Below are 15,839 nucleotides of genomic sequence, written 5' to 3' on the forward strand. Positions count from 1 at the left end.
GAAGCAGTGGGTGCTTTGGGAGAAAAGCAGCAAGAGGGACAGGTTATATCCGGGCGGGAGTTGGGCTGGATTTGATATCGGATAGCAAGCAAGCAGTGCAAGGGCGAATTCTTTTTTTTTTTGCACGTGTCCAGGAAAGGAAGAAAAGTTGGCGAAAAGGATGAAGAAATAGTAAAAAAAAATTGGAAATTTCGTATCACACAAAGCGCCATGCCATTGTTTTGCTTTAACAGTTAGGTCTTTTTCCTTTTTTTTGCGTGGTCCTTTCACATGCTCTTCCCCGTGAAGAGGAAGAGACGGGGATGACGATGATGGTGATGATGGTGCATATCCTTGATCCCCAACCCTGTTCCAGGCTCCCGATACGATCCAAACAACCCCGTCCCGGATGAATCGAGCCACCGAGCCAGACCTGCAACGAACACGGAGTGGTCGATCAAAGTCCGTGGGCTGATCGATTCCCTCCCGCGTTTCAACCTCCGCACCGCCCAAGTTCGTTATCTGAGAGGATTTACTCCTGAGCCTCAGCAACGAGGGCGTTCTGCTTGGCCTCCTTGCGCTCCAGACGTCTCTCACGGAGAGCCTTGTTCTTGGCACGCTTAGCATCCATCTCCTCCTTGAGGACGCGCTCACGGTGACGCTCAGCCTTGGCCTTCTGGATCTGTAGTAGGGAAAGAGATCATGTTAGCCCCTATTCCCTCATCGTCCAAATAAAAGAATCATATAAACCCGTTCCGTCTCATAGTATCCAGGGTATATCGAAAGAACAACATGGCGGCGAAACTTACGTGCTCGATGAGGGAACGCTTGTGCTTGAAGGTGTTACCCTTGCTCAGGTGGTAGAGCTCGTGGTACAGGTGCTTGTCGATCTTGCCGGAGGCACGGTAGCGGACGAGCAGGCGACGGAGAATACGCATGCGGCGCATCCAGAGGATCTGGCTTTAATCCGATATCCATCAGCACACATTCGTTTCATCATTTTTTTCCTTCGCAGATGATATCTCGCTGAGTCGTGGGCGACCGAGAAAAAATCCTTGCAACGGCACTCAAGGGTGAGGACAATGTGCATACCTGGGCATACGAGCCTCCTTGGTACCCTTGCGCTTACCGAGACCACGGTGACGGCCGATGCGGCGGGCGGCGGCGAGCTCACGGGCACGGGAGCGGGAGTGCATGGTGACGGGCTTGCGGATGATGAGGCCATCGCTGACGAGCTTGCGGATGGTCTGGCGGGAGTTGGCGTTGGAGATCTCATTCATCTCATTGGGGTCGAGCCAAATCTTGCGCTTGCCGCAGCCCACCACGGAGGCGGCGAGGCGCTTCTGGGTGCGAAGGTTGACCCTGTGTGGTGCAAAAAAAAGCAGTCGGTCAGCATGAAGTCCAAACCGATCGGGGGGTTGTTGCTGCTGCTGCTGCTGCTGCGAAAAAGCGCCATCTCAAGGCGAATCCGGGGCGTGTGCACGGGGGAAGAGGGGGGAGGATATACAGTCCAGCGACGAACAGTAATTCCCCCCCTTGATGCAGCAAAAATCAAGAGCTGGAGATGGACTCACATCTTGATGTCGGCGTATCGACGGTCGTTGGCGGATGATGTTCGTTGCACTCGTCGACGGGTAGAATTCCCAGGGCGAGGAGTTTGAGATACGGCGGCTGATTAGCTAAGCGGTTGTGTCTGCTAAGCGAGACCAGCAAAACCCTCTGTTAGGGTTCGTGCCCCAGACGCTTGTCCCGATCCGGGGAACACCGCCGGGAGCCGCAACGGCGCCTTACAGCATCCAGCTGGAACATGCTACAGATTCTGGGCTGATTAGAACGTGGTATAGATTGGAATTTACTATCTATATCATCACACTTAATGGATGTGCACCTTCTCAATTCACGACACGTCTTCTATCCGTCGCTCGGCGGTGGACCAACTCGGGCAGATGCGCCATTCCGGCTGGTCCACGTGATTTCCCCCTTGTGTACTTGTGTTGTATCAGTTACGTATGGATGACTGAGGCTGACATCGAAACCGACCATGGAAAACCCGCGGAAACTCAAAACAAATGCATTGCTCATCTCATAATATGTATCAACATGCTTTTCTTTTCATCATTGGAGTTGGAGACCACGTCACCCAACTCTTTCCCCTACTCAAACAGAAGGGTATAGATAGTAGCAGATAGAGAGAAGTAGATCTAAATCGTCTCAGTGTCTAGCCCACCTCGACACCACTTACTCATCCCCAAACGACCCATCCCCGAGATCAACCTTTCCAATGCTCCACAATTCCCTCTCATCCTCTACCTCATCATTGGACAGCCCCAACCCTCCTTGTCCACCTTCCGCTTCCTTGCGCTCGCGGGCCTGGGCGGCAAGACGGAGCGCGACACGCTTGAAGTAGTCCGACATGCTCCGCTTGGGTCCCGGTGGCAGAGAAGCTCCGGGTCCGGCCATGTACTTATCGAACACTGCACCTTCAGATTCCTCCACAGAGAAGATCGCCAGGAATGCTGCCTCGGCCGCCAGCTTGACAGGAATGACCACGTCGCGAACGCTGGCGAAGATCGGTGGCGCCAAGAGGGCCAGGTGAGGCCGAGTCAACTCGGGGTGAAGCCGGCTGACCGTGCGCATCACCACCAAAGACAACCGCCGCGTATCAGACGGCGTACCGGGTTGAATGCAAGGCGCCAAGGCCTCGAAAATGGCCTTGTTGTCTTCGAAGTTGCGGTTTTCATCCTCGATCAAGAGGTACTTTCCGGCAGCGAGGACGCTGTTGTCGGAAATGAAAGGCTGCGTAGGATTAGCATCATTTCTCGAATAGGGTTGGAACCTAAGTACTTACATCCTTGTTCGTGACACCCTGGCAGATCATAGCCTGAGTCTCCGCGGAGAAGTGCTCCGTCAAGGACGACGGAGCCTCAACCAACAGGGCATTGAGACCCAGAATCGATGCGTGGGAAGGTGTAGCAGCGAGGACCCGGTTCTTGATCAGTGGGCCAGCAGTGGCGGCCGGGAGGACCTTCACTAGTGCACCAAGCAACTTCGCGTTCGTAATAGCGACAGCATCCGTTTGATCACTGGCATCGTCGTCAATAAGAGCGAGAATGGCGTTCTTCGATGCCTCGCTCATGTTGGCGCCGGCCTTGCCTACCACCTCTTGAAGAGCCTTCATCATCGCGTTTCTCACACCGACATCTTCCGTCTTGGTACCCGTGATAAGCTCTGCAATGAGAGGGTCCACACGGGGTGTCAGGGTGATCAGGATACCAAGACCCTTGGCGGCCCTGTTACGCAGTGTCTCGCTGGATGCATCGGCCAAACCACGTGCGAAGGTCCGTTGAAGCTGGGGCAAGAAGGGCTTGACAGCGAGGGGAATCTTCTCCAGAAGCTTGTTTAGGGTGAAGAAGATAGCGCCTAATGTAGCCAATTAATACGGATCATCATTTTTAAGCAGAAATTTAGAGAGCAACTTACATTTAATATCCACCGATCGCTCGGACACGACACGAATGAGGGGACCTGTGATCTGGGTCACGAACAGCTTCAGAGAGTCTGCGCCAGTGCGATCGATGATGTCGCCGATGGCGAGAGCTGCCTGCGTACGCTGCTCGACGCTGCCATTCAGAAGACCTTGCAAGAAGATGGGCAGAATGGCTGTGATACCCTTGGGCAGGCTGAAGCCAGGAAGGTTGGCACCCGGAACCCCGACACTCCGCAAGGTCTGGCGAGTGGAAATGGTAAGGACTTCCATTTCTTCTTTGCGCAAATGTTTCGTGAGTCCACTGAGCGCCGTCCACGCGGCCTTGACGACATCCTTGTCGCTGTCATCGAAGGAGATGAGCAGGACACGGATCAGGTCCTGGTGGTACCTGGAGTAATCGATCTCTGCATTCGAAAAGAACTTGTCGAGATGAATGGCTGCGGTAGCACGGCGGTGATGGTCATCGTGCTTCATCAGAGTAATCATGACGTTCATCATGACATTCAAGCCATCGTACTCGTCCACCGAAACCAGGATCGTGTCAAAGGCATTGCTCAGTTCTTCGCGGTGAGCCTCGTCCTTAGTGGACACAATCTCGTCCATCAAGGAGTTGAGGATGGTAGGCAGCTTGCGGGTCATGGCAGAGCCGGCGACTTCGGCCAGGGAAGCAAGAGCCTTCGCGTTGAATGTGGAAATGGGAGAAGTGAGGAGCGTCGGGATAAGGTTGGGGAGGATGATATTCGCGCGGGTCTGCTCCGTGAGGAGAGTCAAAAGTGCGGACAACGCCTGCTCCGCATCCTCGTTGTTTCTCAGAAGAAGCAAGAGATGAGGCAGGACCTGGTCCACTGCCTTCTTGCCCAAGATCTGCTGCAGGGCGTCGAAAGCCTCGGCTGCAGCCTCGCGGACATCTTCGTCATTATCAACGAGCGCCACCCGAACTGTCGAGATAAGAACCTTCTCATAATCCTCGAGGGCCTCGGCGGAGGCGGAAGTAATGAGTTCTCTCAAAGCAATGCAAATACCTTGCTTGACATCCACGTCGGGCGAAGTCTGGAGACCTTCTTCGAGAGAGGGAAGCAGAGCAGAGAGAACCGACTCGCCAGCCTTCTTGATAAGGTCACCAAGCGCGTTGCTAGCAATGACCTTATGCTCCATGTTGGAGGAACCGAGACGGCGAATAATGAGCTGAGACAGAGTGGGAACCATGTCCTTGAGCGTCTTAGGAGAAGCAACAAGTGACTTCCAGACGGCCATAGCAGCGCTCTTGACCATACCCGAAGTATCGCAGCGGCAGATAAACAGTGCCGACAAGACCTTGTCCCTCCTCTCCTCTCCGAGAACCTCCAGCAGCGACTGTCCAGCTTGAGCCGCTTCTTCCTCTTCCTCCTCGGCATCGGCCTTGGCTGTGATACCAGTGAGACTGAAGAGAAGATCACCAACCAGCTCGACGGAGCTCAATCTGATGCGGTAACTGTCATCCGCAAGACCGCGCTCAAGCTCTGGCAGAAGAAGATCAATGGCCTTCGATGAGAAGTTCTTGACGAGCAAGCGACCTGCCTTGAGAGAGGTCTCACGAATAGATTCGACGTCGTCAGCCAAACCGGCAAGGATAGGAGGAATGATTTTGCTGAGATAGGCGGCGAAGCTGTTTCCGAAGCAGGCGGGAAGGAAGATAAAGAGCGTCATGAAACCCTCGCGAACAGAAGCCTTGGAACTGGACACATTCTGTAGGATAGTAGGCAGCGTCTCCTCGAGTCTGGTTGTACCCAGACCTGCCAGAACCTCTGAAAGAGCTTGAGCAGATCCCAGTCTGTCGCCGGCTCCGGTATCCGACTTGAGCGTAGACATGAGGTTGGGAATGAGGTCGGGAAGAGCGTCCTCTCCAAGCTTTTCAATAAGGGAACCGAGAGCCTTGGAAGCGGTCGCACGAGTAGTCGGCACAGGGTCGACGATAGCAAGCTGCAAGCCCGAAACAATGATTGGTAGATGGGCTGTGAGGTCCTTGCGCTCTGTAAGGTGAGCCAAACTGCCAATGATCTGAGCAGATTTACGTTTCGTGTTCGACCTGTCGCCAAGACCACGTTCAAGAATGCGAACAACAAGAGCCAAGGACGGCGCATCCAGATAGTGGACGAAGGACACCTTGATGAGGGCATCCAGGGCCTCATCGGTGTACTTGGTGGGGTCGCTGAGCGCCTTCAGAAGTACATTAACCAAGCTCTTGACTTCGGGGTTGCTGATAACTTCGCCGAATCGCTGAAGACTGCGGTTTGCAGCATTGCGCACTTCCTTGTGGGTATCATTGAGGACCACAGTGAGCGGAGGGATAATGTCCGGAAGGCTTGCCGCGAGTTGCTGGGGATCGAGGTAGGCCATCGCTCCCAAGAGATCACAGGCTCCCTTCTGACTGCGCCATTGTGTGTCATCAAGACCATCGAGAAGGGTGGGAAGAATTTGCTTGACACCATACGAGCTAAGGTTCGAGAAGCAAGCTTTTGCTGCATCAAGGCAGGCAGCACGGACGTCGGGGTTGACATCACCGAAACCAGCCAGAAGCTGGGGAACAATCTGGATGACATAGGGCTCGAAAGTCCGTCCCAGAACGGCGGCAAACAGCTCATATGCCAACAGAGCACCTTGTCTCTGATGAGGTTCCTTCTTGTTCTCAGTGGCATCACGCAGATGCGACATGACTTGGAACTCTCGAAGGGTGACAATACCCCTACCGCTGACGATACCAGCAAGTCCATAAGCCGCGCCACGCTGTGTAGCATATTTCTTGGACTGCAGCAGCTGATCCAGCATTTCTTGGACGTACTCACCACTCTGAGGGCGCGAAAGGCGGATCAGAGGCGGCAGACATCCCGACACGGCAGACTGCACACTCTCCGAAGGAGTAGGAAGAGTGTCCAGCAGCCTCTTGATGACTGTCTGCAGACGCGGATCGTCCGCCTTGAGATGCTGGGCCAGGGAACCATACAAAACAACAACGGCCTCGTTAAGAAGATCAGACGTCTCACTTCCTTTGTCGGAGGTCTCCAAGGTTGTCTCCAAGAGCTTCATTAATTCCTCGACCTTCTGTTGCCCACGGGCAGCAATGACAGATCTGCCGCTCTCGGCCATCTGTGCGCGGACGGCGGAACTCTTGTCGATAAGAGGACCTCTTTCAATCAAGAACCGGAGGAAGGAGACGATCTGCTCGCCTTCAAAAAGATTTGTCATAGCCCCAAAAGCGAGGGCGATACCACTGCGTAGCTCCCAATGGTCTGTGACATCCATCTTTTTGGGCATACCGTAGCTATCTTTCTCGGGCACCTTAGGCTGAATCTCAATCGTGTATTTGGACTGCAATTCGGAAAAGATCCGGTCAAACACCGAAGGGTTCACCGCAATTGCATGAGCCAACGCGCGAGCGCCAGCACCACGAAGCTGTGCATCCTTTGAGGAGAGATAGGGAATGATCTTATCATAAGAGGAGTCGTCGACTTCCAGGGCATTTTCTTCCCAGATGTTCTCGGCAATCTCAGCATTCTCCTCCACGTGGTCATGGCATTCCAGCCAGATGTGTTCAGAGAAGTCGAGATCCGTCAGGTCAATCTCAGCTTCGATGACCTGCAACACCGAGGTACGGACAGACACATCCGTTACAATTGTGCCCTTGAGAAGAATGTCCAGCTCATCCTTAGTGATATTGGGCGAGATGCACCTGCAAACATCGAACAGAGTATCCTTGATGAGCTTGTAGTGTTGAGTGTACTTCTGCATCGATGCAAGCAAGATCTTCAGGACTTCCACACGAGGAAGACGTTCGTCGGCAACTAATTAACCATGCGTTAGCCTTGAGGGACACTCCGTCAGTCATTTGGTAAACTCACAAGAGCCCGAATGGAAGGACAACACTTCCAAGGCAAGGAGGACTTGCTCGCCCTCTTCATCACCTCTCTGTTCATCGATTCCGTTCTTGCTGAGCACCAAGAAGAGCAAGGGGAGAACGTAGGCCAGAGACGTGCTCTCGAAAGGACGTTGCTCGGAGGCAAAACGCAAGCGATAAAGGATTCTTGTTACGAGCTCTGCCGATCAGTTAGTGCAAGCTTCCTACATAGCCAGAACATCAAACAACATACGTCCAAGTGCCTCTGCTTCCATCTGCGGAGGCAGGTAACTCTTGCCAATAGCCCGAAGCGTTGCAATACCCACGAAAGGCCGCAAAGGCCCGAGACGCGAGGACAACTTCTCAGCGCACTTAACGTACGCTTTGGACACAACATCACCAGCGTACAAGCCTGCACCGGCTTCAGTCAGGGAGAGCAAGGAGCTCACGGCGGGGTTGATCCAGCCATCCGCGTCGATGGCGGGCCCATCCGCGAGACCCTGAATGATTCCGCATCCCCTTTCGATCTTCTTGATTACTTGGAGGACTTCCTCGCGGATCTTGGACTCCTTGGCAAGTTGGGCCTTGACCTTGGATTGCTCTTCAGGAGTAAGCTTCTTCTGCTTCTGGCCCTTCTTATCAGCCAATTGTGACCGTAGCTCCTCCTCCCACTTGAGGATATCGTAGTCTTTAGTGTTCTTATCAAAGTTCGACTGCTTGGACTTCGTGCTGAGCACGTCGACGAACATGGTTCCCTCCGGGGTACGGGCGATAGCGACATCAGTTGCCGTGAACTTGGACAGGCGCGAAGTATCCAGATCGTCCTGGATTTGGCCAACCAGTCGGGGAACCATAGCATCAGGTGCTACGAACGCCAATTCACCCGCAGCACTCCAGATTGCGGCATCGATTTGGGGGATTTTCGACTGAACAGGATCCTAAGAAAGTATTAGTTTGGACTTCCTAAGTTGCGTTTGACGAGTATAGGCACACGACATACCTCATGCAGACGAGTCAGCTGCTCCAGACACTTTTCGGGGAATTCGCGCACAAGGTTGCCGGGGTCAATGCCGGTCCTCAAGCAAGACGTAATCCAGGATGCGCTGGGAATAAGCTCAGGGCGACACAGGACCAGCAACTCAACGAGTTGGTCTTTCAGAGAAGCAGTGACGTTGTCTACTCCCTGCACACTAGAAGCAGGAGGGCACAGAGCCTTTACAACGAGATGGAGGAACCTTTCGCTTTCTGGTCCTGCAGAGACCGAGGCAGATTCTTTCTCGCCAGTTCTAAAGGAAAGTATCCAGGACCACAGAGCACTTGTGACTGTCCGACCCATACCTGCCACATCCTTCAAATGAATTTCTGACAAGATCCGAGCAGCTCCATCCCGGAAACTGGTGTGAAGTCCAGGGGCGGCGATATTATAGATGAATGCCTGGGCCCAGGCGGTCTTGGCTGCGTCCTCAGCCTTTCCGAACTTCGAACTGGTAGTGACTGCAGCAAGTGCGCGCACGGCCCACTGGATCTCGGTTTGGGTGGTCAACTTTGAGTAGGCCTTGGGGTTGAGGAGGAAAGACGGCTTCGGGTTGAGCACCATTGATTGAGCTACAGTTTCCTCCCATGCGGACTTGTCAAAGCTCTGCAGCGAGGAAGAGCGATCTAGAAGGGCGAGATACACATAGGCAGTTGACAGAGAGCCACCCTGAGCAGAGGGAAGAGGGTTGGCGGCAACCTCATTGTACAGCTCTTTCATCTTGCTGAGGAACTTGTTCACAAGGGGCTCGACATTAGTGCTGGCCAGAGTCGCGGGTTCGACTTGCCACATAACCTCTCCGACACTGAGCTGCCAGAGCTTTTTGAACGGAACACGCTTATCGGAAGATCCTTTCACAATGGCATTGATGACGTCGTCGCTGACCTTCACCTGAGACTGGACAAGGAAAGCCAGGTGCTTGCAGAATGATTTGATTTCCTGTTCCAGAGCGGCCTCATTGGATTCCCTGGAGAAAACGGGAACAAAGCCCTGTACCACGTCCTTTGAAAGATCGGCCGAAGGCATTATCGCAGCGACCGCTTGAGCGTACACCGCACGCTGTTCCGGATTGGTGATCTTCTGGGTCTTCAGAGGGTTGACGACTTCGCTCGTGATCTTGGTGAGCAAGGCCTGGTCCTTGGATTTCGCGAGAAGGGACTCGAATGAGCGAACAGCACCCTGTCTAATGGCTGGATTGTTCGACTTCATGCTTGATAACAGGTGCTTCAACAGCCGCGAATGCAAAAGCTCGGACATATCGATCTCCTCCGGCAAAGAGGCGCACAGCGAAGGCAACAAGCCATTGAAAACAACCTCGGGAGAGCGCAACATAGCCTTTTCGAAGGGCGGGATCAACTCGGTAGCGAGGTCATCGTACTTAAGGAAAGAGACGAAAAAGTCGCCCAATGCATCGGCGATGTGAGCGGGGGGCGCGGATTTCGCACCAGCCAATTCCTTGACGTAGAACGAAATGATTGCCTTCTTTTCCCCTTCTAAGACTGGCTTCTTGGCGGGAAGACGCGCGCAGACGCCGGAGATGACCCCTAAGAAAGGTGCGTTCTTCTGGCCAGTAGTCGAGTCGCTGGTCAACCGGCGGACGGATTCACGAACAGCATCCTCACCCCAAGCGGTGGAGGAAAATGCAGCGCGTAGAGCACGTCTCGTAACCCGGAGGGCAGAAGCCTTCACTGCGGGTCTCGGGTTGGAGGCCAGACAGATGTCTAGGGCCTTTGCATCGACCGCAATGGTGTCCAGAACGGCAGAAAGAGGGGTTTCGGAGTCACCTCCCAGGATCTGAAGTACCACCGAGCACCATTCCAACAGAACGAGGGCTGGACCAGGCGCCAGGCCAGGTTTAGCAGCCTCCACCTGTAACTTCTGGGTGAGGTATTTCAGATCGTCGGTCGGGACGGGCGCCTTGAGAAGCGAGCGGAGACATTGCTGAACGGCTTGCCGCGAGGGACGATCGACGTAACGAGGGTAAGTCTTGAAGAGAAGGCCGATTAGAGGCTGGTAGGTTTGAGGTTGTAGGCTAGTTCCTGTTTGGTGGACAGATAGTGAGCACAAGAGCACGAGAGCATCATATTGGGAAGTGAGAGAGTGAGAGTCAGAGAGAGGGGCTTTTGTTCTTCACGCACCGATTCTGTCACGGAGGTCCTGGAGAGCGCGAATTCTGCGAGCAGTCGAACTCGAGAAGAGAACGACCTGCAGACTCCCCAGGTCCCCTGATTCCACCTGATCCCATGGAAAATCGTCCATGATAGTCTAGGTGGCCTGAAGCATGCCCGGCGTGAGGAGCAATGGGCACGAATGGGGCCGCGGATGTTGTCATAAAAGTTTTGCGGCGTTGTGGGGGAAGCTCCGCCGCCTTGCCTTCCTTCCTTTGCTGGCTGTGAGTCGGAGGACCCGCCAGTCTCTCCTCCTCCATGACGAAGAATCTCGCCCATTTCTTCCCTCATACACTCCCCAACTCAACTCTTTCTGATTTTATTTGCTCACTCTTCCCCTTGAAATTTCACTAATGATTCTAGACATACCCTTCCTCACTTCCTATCCTTAGAGCATTCTCTCCTTGTCCGCCCCGGCGGGAAATCTTGCAGCAGCCCACCTTCCCCTCCTTCAATCTCACTCAACCACCATGCCACCTAACAACAGGAAAAAGAAGAAGCCCGCCTCCAATCCGGCTCGAGGATTTGCCACGGTCTCGGTGCCATCTAAACCCAAGCCTACTGAATCGTCAACTCCAGTCTCTACCGCAGACTCCAAGTCCGTGTCCGAAAGTGATCGCCCGACGCCCGTCGAGGGAAAGCAGCAACCTGCGGTAGACTCCAAAAGCGAAGCCGCCCCTTCATTGCAGAATTATACTCCCGAAGAACTCGAGAAACACTTGGAGGAAGCTGAACTTCAACTCTTGGTTGAGAAATATGCTTCTAAGTGCAGAAGTGATGCCGCCCGCCAAGTCACCAAGTTGGAGACTGAACGCAGAGTATTCCGGCAACAAGCCGTTTCTATAAACCTGATGGAGTGGCTTCCCACCGAGGTGCTACAGAATATCATGCACCTGGTTGAGACGGAAGAGCGAGAGCTCAGTCCATTACCCGGACGGGATTCGGGAGGTCAGAAGAAAACTGTCTCGGAGGAAGAACTATATATGAGACTCTGGACCCTGAAGGAAACCCTGCTTAAACTCGGCTTCCCGGAAGAAAAAGTAAACGAGGCTCTGAAGCATATGCTTCTCTACTTTTCTGGTAATTTTGCCACATCCAATAGGGAGGTGGTTTGCAACCTGGATGAGGCTCTAGACTGGCTCGCCTTGCATTGCACCCCCAAGGAATTGCCTTCTTACATGCAGACAAATGCGCAGCAGCGCAATGAGTTGGATAGACATATATCTTGGATAAATGGTAATCTTAGGTGCCTGGTATCCCGTAAGGATTGGATGGCTAACCTGACTGACATCAGATCGTGAGCCATCACAATCCTCCACCCCAAGTTCGGGCCCAAATAATAGCAAAGTGAAAAAGCCCAAAAGCCCTGTAAAGGAGCCGAGCCCTGCCCTCCAATCGAGCCCCTACGACTCGGACAGCTCCCTTGACCCTGACACGCTCATTCCAAAGTATCTGGACCTCCAGACTCGCCTGTATGGCCTGCGACCGGAGCTATTCGACCAACCCAAGAAGGGCAAGAAGGGAGGCCGTAAGCCTGCTGAAGCCGAGCAAGACCCTCAGGTCGTGAGGTTGCAACGCAAAATTACTAGCATTGAAAATGATGTGCTGTTTGACCAGCATGAGGCCGAATACAAGTGGAGAGAGAAACTTGACGATCTACGCAAAGAGGCGGCCTTTGTCCGGCGCTCACAGCCTGAAGAGAAGCCTGTTCAAGAGGAAGCTCAAAATGCAGAGCAACCAGAGGAAACGGAAACGAAACCGGAGAATGGCGCACAGCCGCTTGACAATGAAGAGGCTACAGACTTGTTAGGCGACATGTTCCAAGATGAGGAACCTGTCCTGGAACTCGGTGTGATAACGGAGGAATTAAAAAAGGCATCTGTCAAAGTGCGCGAATTCGGAAAATGGACTGGACTTAGCCCCCGGCGAGTGCTAGAAGAAACGTGCAAAGCAAGGTATGTCTCGCAGTTAAGCTGGGGATGATCGACAACTAAGTCATCTGGGTAGGGACACGGGTTGCAAGATCACGTTCAAGGACATGTCCGCTTCGTCGCATTCGAACAGACAAGCTCTTGAAGTAAGATGGTCCAAACCTCAAGAGGTTCCCTTCCCTTTTGTCTGGGACACTACCACACATAACTCGAACGCTTACGCGACATTCGTCTCGATGGACTCGGTGGCGACTCCAAACTCTCAGCAAGCGGAATCCTTCGTTTCCACTCTTGCTCTTTTCATCCTATTCCCGCAGAACTCCAAAGAAGGAAAAGCATACCTGCGCCTTCCAGCGGTGTGGCGAGAGCTTTGGACGGAGTTTGCGAATGCGAAGAAGTTGCAGGAAGACGAAGCTGACAAGCAGACCGTCAAAGATCTGAAGAACCTCATACAGGATAACCATGGGGCCTTTGAAGATGATGTTGTCTTGTCGCATAACTTCCGGAAGCGAAACGGAACTTCTAGCAAGCCGGAATCCCCAGTACGGGGAGCCAGCGTAAAGGACAGTTCTGAGGCTGACGAGGAGTTGAGTCGGATCTGGACAGAAAAGTCGTCTACGGCCTCATTCCAGTACATGGCTCAGGGCAGGATGAACCTGCCCATCTGGAATTTCCGCGACGAGATTCTCAATACTCTTGACACACATCGTGCACTTATCATCTGCAGTGAAACAGGAAGCGGAAAAAGTACGCAGATACCTTCGTTTATTTTGGAGCATGAAATGAAGCAAGGCCGACCGTGCAAGATCTATGTGACCGAGCCTCGCAGGATCTCGGCCATTTCCCTTGCCCGAAGAGTGAGCGAAGAACTAGGCGAGAATAAGAACGATGTGGGAACGGCGCGCTCGCTCATTGGCTTTGCTGTCCGATTGGAGAGTAAAGTCAGCCAAGCCACGAGGCTTGTATTCGCGTATGTTCTCACCCTTGTGAACTTGGGAACGAGCTGACCCTGGCAGGACTACCGGAGTGGTGGTGCGAATGCTTGAGCGCCCTGACGACTTCCGCGATATTACTCATGTTGTTCTCGATGAGGTCCACGAACGCTCGATTGATAGCGACTTCCTCCTCATCGTTCTTCGGCGGTTGATGCAAAAGAGGCCCGATCTGAAGCTAATTCTGATGTCGGCCACACTCGAGGCGCAGCGCTTCTCCACCTATCTTGGCGGTGTTCCGGTACTGAATATCCCAGGTCGGACTTTCCCTGTGGAAATGAAGTTTCTAGAGGATGCCATCGAGATGACCAACTACCGGTTGCTGGAGAATGAATCCAACGCTGTGGAGGAGGAGACGGACGAATTGGCGCTGGAGACGGCGCAGGGCGACACTGCCGGCAGCCTGATGACTTCGCTTGATGGATATTCTAAGCAAACCAAGGAGACCGTGGCAAATTTTGACGAATATCGCCTGGACTACCAGCTCATCAAGCGGCTGGTTGTGCAGATCGCTTCGTCGCCTGACATGACACACTACAGCAAGGCCATCCTTATCTTCATGCCCGGTATGGCGGAGATTCGTCGGCTGAACGATGAGATCCTGTCGGACCCGACTTTCCAGCAGGGATGGATTGTGCATGCGCTGCATTCATCTATCGCTAGCGAAGATCAGGAGAAGGCTTTTGTAGTTCCTCCTGAGGGTATGAGAAAGATTGTAATTGCCACCAATATTGCAGAGACAGGTATCACCATCCCGGATATTACTGCGGTGATTGATGCGGGCAAAGAGAAGAGCATGAGGTTAGTAGAGGAGAACGTGATTGAGTGATGAAGTAGCTAACTTGCCCAGGTTTGATGAACGCCGTCAGCTATCTAGGCTCGTCGAAACGTTTATTTCGCGCGCTAATGCGAAGCAACGACGTGGACGAGCTGGTCGTGTGCAGAATGGTATCTGCTTCCACCTGTTTACGAAGCATCGCCACGATAAACTGGTATGTGTAGCGACCATGGCTGCAACATTTGATACTGACTAGTTGTAGCTCGCAGAACAGCAGACGCCCGAGATGCTCCGATTGTCTCTCCAAGATCTTGTGCTGCGTGTCAAGATCTGCAAGCTGGGTGAAGTGGAACCGACGCTGCTGGAGGCGCTCGACCCGCCGTCATCCAAGAACATTCGCCGGGCCATCGATTCGCTGAAGGAGGTGAAGGCCCTAACAAACGCGGAGAATCTGACCCCTCTGGGTCTGCAGCTGGCTAAGCTGCCGCTGGACGTTTTCCTTGGAAAGTTGATCATCCACGGCGCATTCTTCCGCTGTTTGGACGCGGCCGTCAGCATCGCCGCTATTCTGTCTTCAAAGTCGCCATTTGTGAACACAATGGGCTCCAACACCCAAAAGGACATTGCTCGACTGTCCTTCCGCAAGGGTAGGTACTTCCCAATTACTGTTTTCTACTTATCACTAACAAAATTCAGGCGACTCTGACCTGCTGACGGTATATAACGCCTACTGCGCGTGGAAGCGCGCCCGCAACACACCCGGCGTGAGCGAATACGCTTTCTGCCGCAAGAACTTCCTCAGCTCGCAAACACTGCTTAATATCGAGGACATAAAAATGCAGCTGATTGTATCAATTGCCGACACAGGGCTATTAACGCTGGACCCATCCCAGAAAGCACTCCTCAACCGGTATCCTCTCCCCATCCCCATCATGCCCAAAACCCCTACTAACAATTATCCAAAAACACAGTTCCCGATCCAACAACCGACGCAACTTCTTCACCATCCCAGAAGAATACGACTTCAACAGCGCCAACGATACCATAGTCAACTCTGTAATTGCCTGGAGTTTCTACCCGAAACTGCTCACCCGTGACGGCAAAGGCTGGCGCAACGTCGCCAACAACCAAGCTGTCACACTGCACCCCACCTCGGTGAACAAGCAAGCCGACGCATCGGCCATAAAATGGGTGTCTTATTACCATATCATGCAGGGGCGGAATAAGAATTATAATGCGTTTGAAACGACCGCTGTGGATGATTTCGCTATTGCGTTGTTGTGCGGAGAGGCTGAGTTTAAGGTACCCCAATACCTCCTGACAATTTGAGATCAATACTAATAACATTGAAAATTGGGAGCAGATGTACTCCGGCGTCATATCCATCGACTCCAACCGCATCCGCTTCTCCCTACGCGATTGGAAATCCATGCTCGCGTTGAAGACCCTTAGCGCGAGACTGCGCGAGATCCTACAAAATACGTTCCGTGAGCCGCACCGCGTGCCGTCGTATAAACAGCAGCAATGGCTGGGTCTGTGGCAGATGATCTTTGCTCAGGTGAGGAAGTAGTCGTCTGCCTACCCTGATTATTTGTCTTTG

At 53.2% G+C, this 15,839-nt stretch overlaps 2 protein-coding genes across 2 annotated transcripts; one reads left to right on the plus strand and one right to left on the minus strand.

Annotated features, from left to right (window-relative positions):
* Window positions 1-117: 117 nt before the first annotated feature.
* On the minus strand, window positions 118-10,650 carry BO83DRAFT_368362 (60S ribosomal protein L19). Its single transcript, XM_025529823.1, has 10 exons — window positions 10,509-10,650; window positions 8,338-10,409; window positions 7,591-8,275; window positions 7,342-7,536; window positions 3,460-7,284; window positions 2,828-3,399; window positions 2,222-2,775; window positions 1,072-1,341; window positions 789-939; window positions 118-661 (listed from the first exon to the last, which is right to left on the minus strand). Exons 1-10 carry the CDS (start codon window positions 10,627-10,629, stop codon window positions 512-514), a joined length of 8,595 nt encoding a protein of 2,864 aa, XP_025384384.1. The 5' UTR covers window positions 10,630-10,650; the 3' UTR covers window positions 118-511.
* A 358-nt stretch (window positions 10,651-11,008) lies between these two features.
* On the plus strand, window positions 11,009-15,809 carry BO83DRAFT_321381 (putative ATP dependent RNA helicase; the record flags this gene model as incomplete). Its single annotated transcript, XM_025527851.1, has 10 exons — window positions 11,009-11,774; window positions 11,833-12,493; window positions 12,546-13,439; window positions 13,486-14,027; window positions 14,130-14,262; window positions 14,312-14,453; window positions 14,502-14,886; window positions 14,936-15,149; window positions 15,211-15,541; window positions 15,603-15,809. 10 exons carry the CDS (start codon window positions 11,009-11,011, stop codon window positions 15,807-15,809), a joined length of 4,275 nt encoding a protein of 1,424 aa, XP_025384385.1.
* Between the last annotated feature and the right edge of the window lie 30 nt (window positions 15,810-15,839).

Source organism: Aspergillus eucalypticola (assembly GCF_003184535.1).
Source record: "Aspergillus eucalypticola CBS 122712 chromosome Unknown BO83scaffold_28, whole genome shotgun sequence".
NCBI classification, from domain to species: domain Eukaryota; kingdom Fungi; phylum Ascomycota; class Eurotiomycetes; order Eurotiales; family Aspergillaceae; genus Aspergillus; species Aspergillus eucalypticola.